The sequence below is a fragment of the Hemitrygon akajei genome, chromosome 32 (assembly GCF_048418815.1).
Source record: "Hemitrygon akajei chromosome 32, sHemAka1.3, whole genome shotgun sequence".
NCBI lineage: Eukaryota > Metazoa > Chordata > Chondrichthyes > Myliobatiformes > Dasyatidae > Hemitrygon > Hemitrygon akajei.
The window spans coordinates 15,317,047-15,332,556 of NC_133155.1; the positions used below are offsets into that span (position 1 = coordinate 15,317,047).

General features: G+C 38.4%; 1 protein-coding gene across 4 annotated transcripts in view; it reads right to left on the reverse strand.

The window, feature by feature from the left end:
* macf1a (microtubule actin crosslinking factor 1a) overlaps positions 1 to 15,510 on the reverse strand; it is a 564,022-nt gene that overhangs the window by 229,446 nt on the left and 319,066 nt on the right. For 3 of the 4 annotated variants that reach the window (XM_073034465.1, XM_073034464.1, XM_073034466.1), the window contains exons 16-23: positions 14,207 to 14,284; positions 12,031 to 12,192; positions 9,142 to 9,246; positions 7,679 to 7,774; positions 5,405 to 5,530; positions 2,405 to 2,557; positions 1,282 to 1,436; positions 327 to 453 (exon numbers count right to left, since the gene is read on the reverse strand). In XM_073034465.1, the coding sequence (XP_072890566.1) occupies positions 327 to 453; positions 1,282 to 1,436; positions 2,405 to 2,557; positions 5,405 to 5,530; positions 7,679 to 7,774; positions 9,142 to 9,246; positions 12,031 to 12,192; positions 14,207 to 14,284 (1,002 nt within the window). Of the gene's footprint in view, positions 1 to 326; positions 454 to 1,281; positions 1,437 to 2,028; positions 2,137 to 2,404; positions 2,558 to 5,404; positions 5,531 to 7,678; positions 7,775 to 9,141; positions 9,247 to 12,030; positions 12,193 to 14,206; positions 14,285 to 15,510 lie in introns of all 4 variants that reach the window. The other variant, XM_073034463.1, reaches the window with a different exon arrangement.

The following is a 15,510-nucleotide window of genomic DNA, read 5'->3' on the forward strand; positions in this document are numbered from 1 at the left end:
TGCACTGATCTAAGTTTTATAAACACATTGCCACTCAGAAAATAATAGTTCAATAGCGTTTCATATGTAAGTAATCTTTCATGTAAACAAATATAAGACAAACACATTAGAGAACTTATTTTAACATAATATGAAAATCTTGTCAATATTACACACGACTCTACATGCAACAGCAAAACTTTACACAGTAATTTCTGCAAACTAAAAGGATGCAACTCATACAAGAACAATCAGGAGTCATTTTCAAACCACAAAGTACGACTACATATTTATACCATTCCGAAAGGGACCGAGTGCAATCTGTTAACAGAACAGTGGATACGTACAGTGTCTTTGTTCCAAGAGCGAATAGTTTCAATGTCTTTCACTAGGTAGTTCCAGGACACAACACTTTTCATATTAATATGCAGCTGATGCCACAAAGCCATAACATTTTGATACATCTGTTCAATTCTGAAACACATGATTAGAGAACTAAATTAACATTTCATTTACATCACAGCGGCAGTCTGATTACATAGAAGTCATGGTCCACTAAGTTGTACACTTGTGCATCCACTTATTTAAAATATGACGACTGACTTCTGCAGCCAGACCTATAAGAAATATTTTAACAGACTGCCTAAGTTAAAAAAAAAAGCTGATTTCTCTTTTGAGGAAAATTTTGATTCAAGAGAATTATGATTAGAATTAAGGTCAAATAAAAGTTTTATTCTAATTTTTAAAAACTTTATGGAGATACAGCACAGAATAGGTCCTTCAAGCTGCATCGTGCAGCAACCCGATTTAATCCCAGCTAATCAATGGACAATCTACATTAATCAATTAACCCACTAACCAGTATGCCTTTGCACAGTGGGTGGAAACCCACATGGTCACGGGGAGAACATGCAAACTCCTTACAGGCAGAGGGTGGGAACTGAACCCGGGTTGCTGGTGCAATGAAGGGTAGTGCTAACCACTATGCTACTATGCATTAGTTATAACATCAAATGTCCTATCACATTAGATTGAAGTTTCCAGGATATGATCAGTATATCATGTCATTAAAATAAATATTTGACTTATCTATCACTTTATTTCCACAAGTGCAAATTGCTAAAACTGTGACAAATCCATTGTAAAAAATGTGTTTTGCAATGAGAAGACTCGAAAACTCTCACCAATTAGAATCTGAAAATTCTGAATCTTTTAAAAAATGTAATCCACTGATTGTACTCTGTGATAAAATAACAATATGGAAATATAAACGATAATGAAATGGTTCATTTTGTTTATTACCTGCTGCCAGTATCTATGGCCTCCTGGTTGGGTGCAGGGATTGTGAAACATACTGATGGGACCATGGCTTCATTACCAGTCGGGCTAATAACCTTCCACTTGGTTCGGTGAGAGTTATCTTCCAGAACACACTCATCGTTCTTACAAACAGTGATCTGTTAATAATTACAAAGTTAAAACCCCAGCACATTAATCAACATTTATACTTCACCATTGCTCTTTATCATGGTTATCCACAGAAACACACTCCAACTTGCAAGACACACATATACTTAAAATAGAAAATGAAGCGATTACATACTTTTAATTTCCTCATGATATTGTATATAAAGTGTTGCTCCATGGCCACTGAAAAGACTGTGTGAATAAATAATGAATGCAAAGTGTTGCAAGGGATCCAGTGCTCTATGGTGCTGACCCAATGAACCAAAAAAATCAAGACAATTCATGATATACGAATTGTAGAATTCCAGATATTCATACAACAGTTAGTCACTTTGAATGAGGATAAGGACTGTGACATTATTAAATTGACACATTGTTTGTCACAAATTTTGGATAAAATTACCATGCATTTGTGATTTTAAAAATTGTTTTCAATTCTTGAAAGTCCGCTCCTCAACCAAACGGTTATGGGTTTTGAATAGTGACAATTATTTTAAAAAATTAGCAAGGTGCATTGCACAATGCACCATCTCTGATGAAGGGAAAAATTGGCATGGTTGGATGACCCCAATGAAAACGTACCTCCTGTTGGCCAATCCCGGACTGACATTGACAGTGGTAATGGAGTGAAGACTGCGGCCCAGACCCTGTAACCTTCCCAGAAGATGGATGCTGCATGGTGCCAAGCGGCTCCCATGAGAAATAACAGAGACAGGGCAGGGGGGAAGTGAGGGAATAGGGATAAAAAAATTGTTTGCAACATTCATTAAATTTCTTACTTAATATAACACTACAGAGTTGAAAATTTATATTATATGAACAAGATGTCAGTGCCAACGCTAGGTACAAGTCACCCAAGGATAAATATGGAGACTGATTTAACATATTTTAATACTGATTTCAAAAGTATTTTCTTCTCTTTTCAATCTTTTACCATGTGCAGATATAGAGGTCATACCTCAATTTGCCTATAGTCACAGATTGCCTTGATTGGGATAGTGCCTTTGAGGACGTTATGGGGATTTCTTGGTTTCAACTGAACAATTGTTTTTGCTCTTCCGACGAGACCTGCTATGCAACTCTTGTACTTTATCAGCTGCTCCTTTTCATCCTACAAGAAGAAAATTATATGTAAACCGCACGATATTCAAAAAGAAAACCACTCAATAATCGAATTAGAATTGTTGAACAGGGAGACATGCACATGTACAACCGATTTATAATCAGCTTAAAGAAAACTCCAGAAAATCCACAATAAAGACAAATTTAATTAATACATTCAAAACAACAAAGATCATTTTATTTAACAAAACTAATATAAAGAATATTCAAACACCAACTGCAATAAAGTTAAAATATTTTCTGCATTTTAAAAGAGACAATTTCAGCACTGAATTTCAATTCAACACAACATATTTCACTTTCTAGTTTTGCCCTCTAGGGGACATGCTTATACAATGCAAGCAAAGTCTTAAGTCCCAAAAAAATCCTCAAAAAAATCAAAGGATTCAAAGTGCGTTTATTATTAAATTAATATATAAATTATATAACCTTGAGGTTTGTTGTAGTTGCAAAGCAAGAAACCTGGAAGAACCCAATTAAAAAATGTAAGACCAACCCCCAATGTGAAGACAGAAAGAAAAAACAAATCATGCAAACAACAGAAGCCAGCAGCAGCAACAGCGTTCCGAACCAAATCGAGTCCTTAGATCCAAATCCCCGCTGCAGCTCGGAGTAGGCCCAAAGCCTCAATATTCAGTTCATCACATTAGCGGGGCAAAGCACTTCAAAGCTCGCAGGCACAAAGCACAGCAGCCTCACAGCCTTAAGCATCGCACAGAGAGAGGAGCCCCCAGACTATCTGGGTTGGCGTTTAAATTGTCCGAGCCTCACTCTAGGACCCAGCCCTGCTGCGGCAAATCACTCTGGGCCTAGATTTCACTGTCGGAGAGCCGCTCTCAACCTCTCCAAATCGGCCCGGCGCCCAGAGTGATCCAACGTTTATGCAATGGTCCAAGGGAAAATTACTCCAATGGTTATGCCCTCGCAATTTCTAGAACTTAAAATGATTATCAACTCATTTTATATTAAGTCATACCTACAAAATTTGTCGTTTTTATAGATAAACATCAAATGGATGGATAAAGTGCACTGGATAATTTAGAGGTACTGGAGTCTACACATAGTGGAATATGGAGCAACAAAAGAGAAAAACTCAAAGAGGGTCAAAGAGCATCTGTGTGAGGAAAGGAACTGACAATATTTTGGTTCAAAATCCTGTATCAGGACTGCAGTGGATTAGTTTAATTACTTTGGGAAGATCAACACTTACATCTGATTATCAATGTGCTTTTGATCTTAACCAAAAGATAGCTAGCAAAATATTCCTTTTATTGTAGATTAAAAATGAAGGTGCAATTCAGATTTTTTTTTAGTTAGCCGAGAATCTAATGTAGAAAAAAAGCAAATAACTAAGAATCTCCGAAGAAAACTATGTAAAGATCAAAATTGACTGGTCCTTTTCTTATAGGTATACACTTCAATTAGATACAAATTGACAAAGATGACAGAGATCTCTATATTAACATGTGGGATCTGGTAAGTGCTTAAACTGATAAAACTGCGGAGTTTTCCAATATATGAAACTGACAGTCTTACAACCCCTTGATCAGCTATGAACAGTTCATTAGATCATGAGCTAATAGTGTTGTCTGGAGTAAACAACAAAAAAAAGCTCATAAAGATGTACTGAACATCTTTATTCTTGAATCAAGCTGGTTAGAAATTCTCTACGTGCTGTAGAGGTGTTCTGTTTCAGTATCTAATTACTGAGACTGCTATAGATATGTCTGACTTTTCATATGCAGCAGTTTATTACATGAACTCAAAATGACCTACTTATAGTAAATAATTCGCTGGTTAAAATAGGTTTAAGCTCAGATTGGGTACTTGGAGCTGCTGACAACAGCTCAACTCTTTTGTCACAGTGTAAATACACAAATGCTTAAACCCTCTTCAACAACTGAACTGTTTCATCTGAAGAAACATCAGAACAACTATTTACCTCTCCCTAATTCAATTAATCAGATGCAGAGTCATGACTTTCAAATGCATACGCTTTTATTCCTAGCTTTCAGGTAAAATACCAAAGCATTTTATCACCTTAACGGTTTTTTACTTTCTACGCAACAAACACCTTATATTCCGTCTGGGAGCCTCCAACCTGATGGCATGAATATGGATTTCTCCGTTCTGGGGGGAAAAATCCTTCCCCCTCACCTCTCCTTCCATTCCTTACTCTGACCTCTTACCTCTTCTCACCTGACTATCACATTCCCCTGGGTCCCTCGTCCTGTGGTCCACTCTCGTATCAGATTCCTTTTCTCCAGCCCTTTACCTTTCCTACCCACTTGGCTTGACGCATCACCTTGTAGTTACCCCCCTTCCCCCTCCCCCACCTTTTTTATTCTGGCATCTTTCCCCTTCCTTTCCAGTCCTGAAGAAAGGTCTCGGCCTGAAACTTCGACTGTTTATTCACTTCCATAGATGTGAATAGTTCCTCTAGCATTTTGTGTGCATTGCTTTGGATTTCCAGCGTCCGCAGACGTTCTCACGTTTACTCTTGGCAATAGCTGTTGTCGTGACTGAGAAACCAACAAAGGATGTGTCACAAACCATTACCCACTATGATGTCTTCTTACTCAAAACTTGGCAGCAGTTCATTTATCAGTGCTTAATTCAGGCCCTTGTCAAAAAGAGTTTTGAATAACAATAGCTACTTTTTTATATGTAGACCATAGGATATAGGAGCAGAATTAGACTAATTGGCCCATTGAGTTTGTGTCACTATTTCATCATGGCTGATCCATTTCCTCTCAGCCCACAAAACCATTTCTTAAGATAATTATTCACAGGCTAGATTTATACACACGTCCAGCAGGCATAACTCTGTTCGTACCATTGAATCTTGAAGTAGATCCTCCAGTTTTGATAGACTACTGGTCTGGTCGCACTTGTATTTTCTCCTTATTGTCTCCTGCAAGTTCCGTAGATATTGTTCTGCTTCCTTAACATCGCTTAAAAACTGCAAGACAAGAGGAATAAAAATATCACCCACATCACTAGTCAGAAATGGCTGAAAGAGAAGATACTCTTCTTTCAAGGTTCGGTCTTGGTGATCCACTGTGCATTAGTACTGAAAAAACACTAACTGCAGAAAATGAGTTACACTTTCAGATTGCCCAAGAGACCGGCAAAGACAATTAGTGAACAATAATGCACAAATGCTGAATGTTCTACAAAATAAGCAACAGAACAAGCACTAGTGAACTCGTTAAGAGTCAAATATAACATAACTGACGAGGTTTAGTATATTTATGGAAGCTTTTTTGCTGACAGATGTAAGGGCGTATTCTGGAGTTGGGAAAAGAGCAAATATTAATTTCACCAGCAACCAATCTTCAAACATGAACGCTGACTGTAGATGGAATTTAAAATGTTTCCTTGGAGCTGACTGCAAAACAAACAATGCTAATTAACATTAATTTTGAGTGTCTGGGTTGTGGGCGTGAAGAAGTATGTGAAAACTATATGTAATTCAAAGGAAGTATTGTAGATACACTCTAACTATAGAATTGTCCTGCTGTTACCTTTAATCTTTAGCATATAAAAATGTCGTGTAAAATTAGGTCAGGAGGCCTCTTCCTCTGAGAATGGCTCAATATGATGTCTGTTGCTTATTTTTGTTGACTAAAACACTTCTATATCCACTGGCATCAATGTCTCTCTGGTGACTTTGTTCATGTTAAAACCACAGAGGTAAAGGGCACTTTCACTTGTGTAGATGGGAACAATAAAGGATTGATTTCAATTGGCCAAAGGGCATGTTTCTGCGCTGTTTGACTTTCACTGGTAAAATGAGCAAATAGTTTAATTAAAGGTAAATGTGAGGTTATCCATTTTAAACCTAAAATGAATAGAATACATTTTAAGTGCTTAAAAGATCAGAAGCAAGTCCAAAGAGATTGGATGTAACATGCATATAAATATTTTAAATGTCATAGGTAAAGAAAATACAATACATGAATGCAAGGATAGAAGTCATGCTGCCACAGGTATAGAAAGCTGTGGTTAGACCACACTTGTCATACTAAGGGAAGCAAAATATATCAGTGCAAGAATGTTATCTAGACCGAGGGTGGACGGGATTGAAATATCAAGTGTATCTGATTCAAGGGTTCCCAATCTGGAGTCCATGGACCTCTCTGTTAGTGTAAGGCTCCCTGTCATTAAAAAGTTGGGAACCTCTGGTAGATAGGTGTAAGCTGGTTGACTGTGTAGGAATAGAGAACATATCCTTTAAAAAAAAATCCAGTCAGCCTTCTGAGGAGAGAAGCGAGAAAATGCTTCAACATGAACCTGGTGACAGAAATCTAGAATTCCCTTCTGCAAGTGACAATTTACTCTAAATGATGCAAGAATACTTACTTTTAAGATTGAGACTGAGCGATTTTTTTTAACATGGATGGGGAGAAGATAAATAGCTGGGGTGTGGGCACATAACTTCAAGAGTCTAGATAAAGTTCAAAGTACATATACATTATACAACCTCGAGATTCGTCCCCTTACAGGCAGCCACAAAACAAAGAACCCCAATAGAACCTATTCCAGTCTCAAGATTATGAAATGCCCAATTCATAGATTACTTATAACTGAGTTCAGTAAGTGATTAAATGTTGAGAATATTCAAGTTTGAATTTTTTTATATACTATCCATAGGTTCGACAATGTCAGTATTATAGTGTTCATTAGCATTATAGAAGTAGATTGTTTTAAGCTACTTATCAAACCCTGCACAACTGAAAACAGTCAATATTTCTCCACCAAGTTGGTGGATGAGCAATGCTGGAACTTTGACCCTTAACACCCATTTCACTCCATTGACTATCCATGATAATATTCTGCCCAAAAAGGAATCCTCGACTCCCGGTAGGTAGCTTTGCGGTCAGAACCGTATGGGAATCAGTTGCATTTCCAACTTGCCCTGTCAACCCGGAAATCCTTCCCACAAGCAGTGTGGAGCTGTAAAATCACTCATTTGGTTGAAATCAAGTTATTACTGTAATCAGTACATAGACTATTGTGCATTCACTCTATGTCATTAGCTTTTCGGGTACAGTATATGGATCTTTATCGCTGTTATCTTTGCTGTAGCTAAAGCAGCGTCTTTTACCTGGAAGTAGGCTGTGTTATCTTTCACATGTTGCTCCACACAGCAGCACAGCTGCCTGACCCACAGCCACTGTGTCTGAAGTGCTGCACTGTATGCCTTGAAAGTGATAAAAAAATACAGCTTAATTAGAAATGGCATCTTTTAAAGCTCCGTATGTGAGTGTTTGATTTTAAAACAGCAGTCTGTATTATTTGCTAAAATACTAGCCAAGAATGGATACGTCTTCATCATAGGCATCAATTCACTCTCCCAATAGGATGCAACATCACATTCTCAAGCCACCACAAAACAATCCACAACTATATTTTGGAACATTATCATTCCTAAAGAGGAGCTTGCAGAATTTAGCAAGTTCTTACAAAGATAAAACAGCTGAGGAATCAATTTGTCTATTTCCCCTTTCTCTGCCTCCTATACCCAAGTCATCTGCGCCCCATCTTTTTTTTTTGCTCTTTTTGCACATATTAATTTTTTTAAGATACATTTCTTATTGTAATTTATAGGTTTTTTTAAACTTGGGTACTGCAATATAGTGTTGCTGCAAGATAACATATTTCACAACATATGCAAGTGATATTTAAACCTGGTTTTGATCTTTCCAAAGATAACCGTTAAGTAACTTGCCTATAGTTTTGAGCTTTCCATCTCCACATCCTAGAATACATTCTCAAAACCTGAATTAGATTTTGAATAAATGATCATGAGACAATTTACTAACTGTGGATCATTATGGGATCAATACTGGAAGGAAGAATATTGGCCAGGAAGAAGACTATGCAATCTTGAAGATTTGAAGAATATTGAAGAGACAACTTTAGCATTGTCTTTCCACTAGTTTATTCATGTTCATTATTGAAAATACATCTAAAGTACACCTATAATCATCCCTATTTTCGCAATGAACGATATTAGTTCTAAACCGGGGTTCCTGACCTTTTTATGCCGTAGACCAATACCATTAAACAAGAAATCCATGGACCCCAGGTTGGGAACCTCTGTTCTAAATCTTGAAAACACATTTATTTATAAGATGTCTCTCTGTTCCTGCCCCCCAAATCACTTACAATGTTATTACATTAGCAAGGTTGACAAGACCAGGATCAATCACTTATTAATTAACATTATTTCCTGATAATTAACATGATGTTGCATTTCAGTAAGCAGAGTTAATCCTTCCAGAATCCCGATATCCCGATAATGACTTTAGTAATTTGGACACTCAATGAGCAGCAGGTGAGCACAAATCTGAGGCCCTGGATTTAATCGTTACTCAGGAGATTGTGAAGGTAATGCTACAAATATCGTGAATTTTAAGTCTAAACTTGAGGCAGCACAATTACCCTGTAATTTAATTACATAATAAACTGAATAAGAGCGGAAGCAATAAGGCCAACTTCATTCAGCCATGAAATTAAAAGTCAATAATCATTTATCAAACTTAACAAATCGGTTGGACAAGCTACCTCAACCGTCTGCCGGGCTGGATGGTTCTCCAGTGAGAGCTGTTCTCCTGTCTCCTGCTGGGATTTGATAACCATCTGTTTCTGCTCCAGTTCTTTCTTCAGTTCCTACAGAATATAGGGCAAGATTTATTTTTAACTAGCTTTCAGTCAATTGTTTCAATGGTCATATTAATTATCAAATTGAATAGGGACAGAATACAAACCACTAAGGAACAAAACTTTGCTGTGATTATCAATAGCAACCATTAGGATAATATCAACGAATGTAGAGAACACGTTCAAACTAAATTTTCCACTAATTAACCAGACTGTAAATCTTTTCTAATATTAAAATTAACTTTGCTAGACACAAAACAATTTCCCCCACAAGGTGTGTGGTGGTTTTCAATAAGTCACTACTTCATTTCTGTGAAGTTAGTCACTCTAATCACTAGAGATAGTTAACAGTTTTTTTCAACTCAGTGCTCTAATGGTCAGTTTCAATGAGTAAGTAGAACAACTCATTTGGGAGGACTGAATCTGTTGGCTCTGTTTCAGCTTTTTGCTTTTGTTTGGAAATAGGTGCGAGTTAACTACCTAAGTACAGGTTTTAAAAAATCCATTTGTCTCCATATTTGAGAAACAATTTCTTTTTACCCCGAATCATGTGTTATTTTCATCTAATAAGATCATAGTTCCTATCCCAGATCAAGTGAGAAAGAAATCCAAACCAGACTTGTGAACACCATTCTCTTACCTGCTATTAATAATTTACACAATAAAGGATCATCTATAAATTTGCTGAAGATACAACCATTGTTGGCAGAATCTCAGATGGTGACAAAAGGGCATACAGGAGCAAAATATACCAGTTAGTTGTGTGGTGTCGCAGCAACAACCTTGCATTCAACATCAGCAAGACCAAAGAGCTGATTGTGGACCAGAAAGGGTAAGAGGAGGGAACATATATTAATGGCCATTGAGGGATCAGAGGTAGACAGAGTGAGCAATTTCAAGTCCCTGGCTGTCAATATCTCTAAATACCTAAACTGGATGCAACATATTGATGCAGCTACAAAGAAGGCAAGACAGCAATTATATTTCATTAGGAGTTTGAGGAGATTTGGTTTGTCAAATAAAACACTTGAAAACTTCTACAAATGTACTGTGGAGAATAATCTGACTGGCTGCATCGCCGTCTGATATGGGGGGGGGGGGGGCTATTACACAAGAAAGAGATAAGTTGCAGAAACTTGTAAAAATTAGTCAGCTCCATCATGGGCACTAGTATCTAAAACATCCTTAAGGAGCGGTGCCTTAGGAAGGCAGCGCCCATCATTAAGGATCCCCACCGGACATGCCCTCTTCACATTGCTACCATCAGGTAGGAGGTACAGAAGCCTGAAGACACACACTCAGCGATTCAGGAACAGCTTCTTCCCCTCTGCCATCCGATTTTTAAAAGGACATTGAACCCATGAATACTACCTCACTACTTTATTATTTGTTTTTGCACTACTTATTTTAACTATTTAATAGACATATATACTTAATGTAATTCAGTTTTTTCTCTGTGTATTTATCATGTATTTCATTGTACTGCTGCTGTAAAGCTAACAAATTTCACAATATATGCTGGTGATATTAAACCTGATTCTGATACACGTCAATTCAGCTGAAATCATCTTTCATCAGGTAATTGAAGGAATCCAAGACAAACAGTAATTTGAAAGGGTTGTAAAAAATTGTAAACATCTCAAGGATTATGCAATTCCAAATTTAATTGCAGCTAAATAGACCAATGACAGTACAGGCTTTGCAGCATAATTAAACAATTGCCGAAAACAATTAGAAAGGGTTGGAACTTCACTTAAAGTCAACATTAAGTTGATGAATAAACCTCTGTCTTTAAGAGTTAGGCAAGTCAGTACTTGTGCGAATGCAAGTATTCCATTAAAATGGCTCAAAGAGCTCTCCTTCCCCACAGCGTTACACCTTACCCCATCTACCCTTGTCAAGTCCAACAGAACCCACGTAATGCACAAGAGAAAATCTGCAGATGCTGGACATTCAAGCAACACACACAAAATGCTGGAGGAACTCAGCAAGCCAGGCAGCATCTATGGAAAAGATTACACAGTTGATGTTTCGGGCCGAGACCCTTCATCAAAACTGGAGAAAAAGATGAGTAAGAAGGTGGGGAAGGAAGGAAGAAATACAAGGTGGCAGGTGATAGGTGAAATCGGGGTGAGGGTGAAGTAAAGAGCTGGGAAGTTGATTGGTGAAAGAGATAAAGGGCTGGAGAAGGAGGAATATGACAGAAGGCCATGGAAGAAAGGGAAGAGCAGGTAAAGAAATAAGGTGAGAGAGGAATGGGGAAAAGTGGTTGGGGGGGGGGGGGTGCACTACCAGAAGGTCAAGAAATTCACATAATCCTGTTTAAAAAGAAACATCTCTCACAGGCTTTCGTGTGTCTACATAGGTGATGGAAGTTGCACCATACTAATGGATTTGCAAGTTATGATGTTAACAATGGAAAAATATTGATGCAGGGTAAGATCTTGTTCAATACAGCAGACATCCGCCCCCCCCCCCCCCCGTGCACACCCACAGCCTCCTCTGCTCTCTAGCTGCCCAGCACATCAGTCTTCCACTTTGAATCTGTTTGCCCACTCTACCCCATAAATACCTCCCACCTTACTTTGAACACACCCCAACTTCTTACCCCTCTGGTTAAAGCAACAGCCTACAGTCCAGCCTATGTCCTCTGTAAACCTTGGGAGAATCTTCATCTACCCAACAATGGCAGCTCATGGAGAGAAAAAAAAAGGTACTTTGCAGACAGGTCTGTAGGTCCTGGCATGCAATTTGTCAGCTGAAAGTGGGTTTCATTTTAAACAGAAAACTTACAATGAAATATTCCTTCTTGGAAGAGATATTTGTATTGTTGTCACTCCAGTCATAAGCCAATTCTTCCTCCTCCTTTTCATTTAGCCAAATGAGCTCTGTGGTCACTTTCAATACAAAACTGTGCAGACTTAATAAGTGTCTCAAACGCAACCTTGATGTTTCCTGAGGAATAAAACACAGCATTAAAGATCGACCACGGACAGGGATCTGTGTTCAATACCATAGCAAAATACTATAACTTTACAAAGTAACTGACTTGTCATCATGGAAGCAATGGCTGTGCACTGGTTTACAGGGCTGTCCAGAGTTTCAGACACTCAGGTTCAATTGTGACTTTACACACGCACGTTCACCATTGAAAGTGTGGATATACCATGGTTTCTCTGCTTTCCTCCTAGATGTGCTGGTCATTGTAAATCACCTCTGAATGGAGAGCATTCTGTCTTGTTGTATCACCCTCTGGTATGAAGGACCGCCACACAGGATTGTCAAAAAGAAGCACAGAAGGCCGTCAACTCAACCAGCTCAATCTTAGGCACTAAATGCTCCCTACCAATGAGAAAATCTTCACAAGGCATAGAAACATAGAAAATAGGTGCAGGAGTAGGCCATTTGGCCCTTCGAGCCTGCACCGCCATTCAGTATGATCATGGCTGATCATCCAACTCAGAACCCTGTACCTGCTTTCTCTCCATACCCCCGATCCCTTTAGCCACAAGGGCCATATCTAACTTCCTCTTAAATATAGCCAATGAACCGGCCTCAACTGTTTCCTGTGGCAGAGAATTCCACAGATTCACCACTCTCTGTGTGAAGAAGTTTTTCCTCATCTCGGTCCTAAAAGGCTTCCCCTTTATCCTTAAACTGTGACCCCTCGTTCTGGACTTCCTCAACACCGGAAACAATCTTCCTGCATCTAGCCTGTCCAATCCCTTTAGAATTTTATATGTTTCAATAAGATCCCCCTTCAATCTTCTAAATTCCAGTGAGTACATGCCTAGTCGATCCAATCTTTCTTCATATGAAAGTCCTGCCATCCTCAATGCCTCAAGGCAATGCCTCAAAAAGACTGCATCCATCATCAAGGACCCACACTACCGAGGGCATGCCCTCTTCTCATTGCCACCTTCAGGGAGGAGGTACGGGAGCCCGAAGACATGCACTCAATGTTTTAGAAAAAGTTTCTTCCCCTGCACCATCAGATTTCTAAGTGGACAATGAACTGACTATTTTTGCTCTCTTTTTGAACTACCTATTTAATTTTTAATTTATAGTGTATCTTATGTATTGAAGAGCGCAGCTGCCGCAAAGCAACAAATTTCATGGCGTACGTCAGTGATAATAAACTTGATTAGGATGCTGAAGAAGAATCAAGTGGGATTTGATGGACATGTGAGAAAGTAGGTGCAGAGCTACAAGGAAACACGAGAGGAGACACAGAAATGATGGGATTGATCTATCAGTAGTTGGCATATACCGGATGGGATAAATAAACTCCTTCTGCATCTTAATAAACTGAAGTTGCATACCTCAAGCAATTATAAAATGTTCATGACAAAACTCAGCTACACTTATTCAAAGAATTAAAAATGCAATTGAAAGTTCCTTTTCAACAATGCCTTTGAGAATGGAACTTATGCTTTCAAATATTTAAAAATAATGCTTCTGACTATTGATGCTCACATGTTTTTGGCTGGGGCAGAGTGACAATGACTTGACAGCCTTTGTTGGAGCACAAAGAGGTTCATTTTCATTTCTTCTCTTCAGTGAGAGTGCAATTGCGCAAATGGGTAAAATTCATTACTTTTTTTAAACCATAACTATAAATAGATACTTTTGTGTAGAAACTGACTTTGACGTGCTGCAGAGTTTTAAGTAGAGCCTGGGGCTAATAGAATTGCATTGTATAGTTTAAGGGATTTAAGAATAGGTCTGCTTTGTTTCAATGAAGATGTGCCTCAGAACGATCAATACAGTTTTTCACCAAAAGGTCATTCAACTAAAAAACGTTTACTTCTGCTGTGGTTTAATTTAGCCATTTTAAAATACAGGATTTGATTAGACAACTGAAAGTTTTCAATACTTATGCATGATATTTTATTAATTTTGGTGCCCATAATAGTGTGCATTATAAAGTTATAAATAAACAATTAAATGCTTCAGATGATTAACTTACCAGCAGCTTGAGGTATTGTACTTCCAGTTTACTTAATGTATCTGAATAACTAGTCTTGAAGTTTGAAGAGATTTGACCCTGTAACAAGCAAGTATATTGGTACGGATGAAAGATTTTAACATTTCTGTAAAAATTATGTCAAGAACCAAATGCATTTTCGCCACATTAAGGCAGATGTGGAATTGATATTGTTTAATTTAAACTGCAGTACTCCCCATCGAACAGCACAGTAGAAGAACCATCACCTGCTGGGATCCTAAGAAGATCATCAGTACCAAGGAAATGGAAAAAATAATGAAATCTTGAATGTGGTGCCTACTTTTTTAAATGAATTTACAACATAAGCTAAATCTCTAGTAGTTTTATAAAGCTCAGATGTCACCAAAAGCAATAAAGAGCCATATAACTACAGTGTCTTTTTTTTTCCTGACGGCAGAGGAGGAGGAAATCCCTCAGGATTGTACTGTGGTGAAGAAATGGTACATATTTCCAAGTCAGGAAGGTATGCATTTTGAAGGCAAATGTGTCAGACGATGTTCCCAAGTACTTCATGTCCTTGCCCTTCTTTGTGGTAGCGATAGAGGGTCTGAGAAGCTTTGTTGGTGTAGCCCGGTGTTGGTAACTGCAGTGTACTTTTGTAGATGCTAGCCACTGTACCACGGTGCAAAAGTGGTGGTTGCATTGAATGCTAAGGATGACTGACGCTCTCCCTGATCAACTCGGCTGCTTTGATCTTCAGGGGTCCACGGACCCCTTGCTTAATAGTATCGGTCCACGGCATAAAAAAAGGTTGGGAACCCCTGCCCTAGTTGGTGTTGAACTTCTTCGGTGTCATTTTCACCCAGAAAAGCAGAAACTTTTTCTTACACCTTGTATATGCAGGAAAGGCTTGGGGATGTCAGACAGTGAGTCATGCTGCAACACGCTCTTGCAGTCAAGGTAGGTCTTGAGTTTCTGGTTAATGGCAGCTCTGAATGTGTTGATAGTGGGGTTCAGTGATTGTAATGCCATTCAAGATCAAGAGCAAGAGGTTAGACTCATTTGGGAGCTTTTGTGGCATGAATATTACAGGCTATTTATCCACCCATTAAAATAAGGCAAGACAACTGGCGCGATTCTGGGAGGCAACTTCAGACCTAATTCTTAAACGTCTGAGGATCCCGAATGAAACAAAAGAGGACATTCAAGATACCAAAATTAGGATGAAGGCGATTGTGGAGGAGGAGATTACAGTGGTAGGAAGTCCATTACAGTTAGGTTTAGGGATTTAATAACAAGAATGTGAAACATTTCTTAATCAGGAG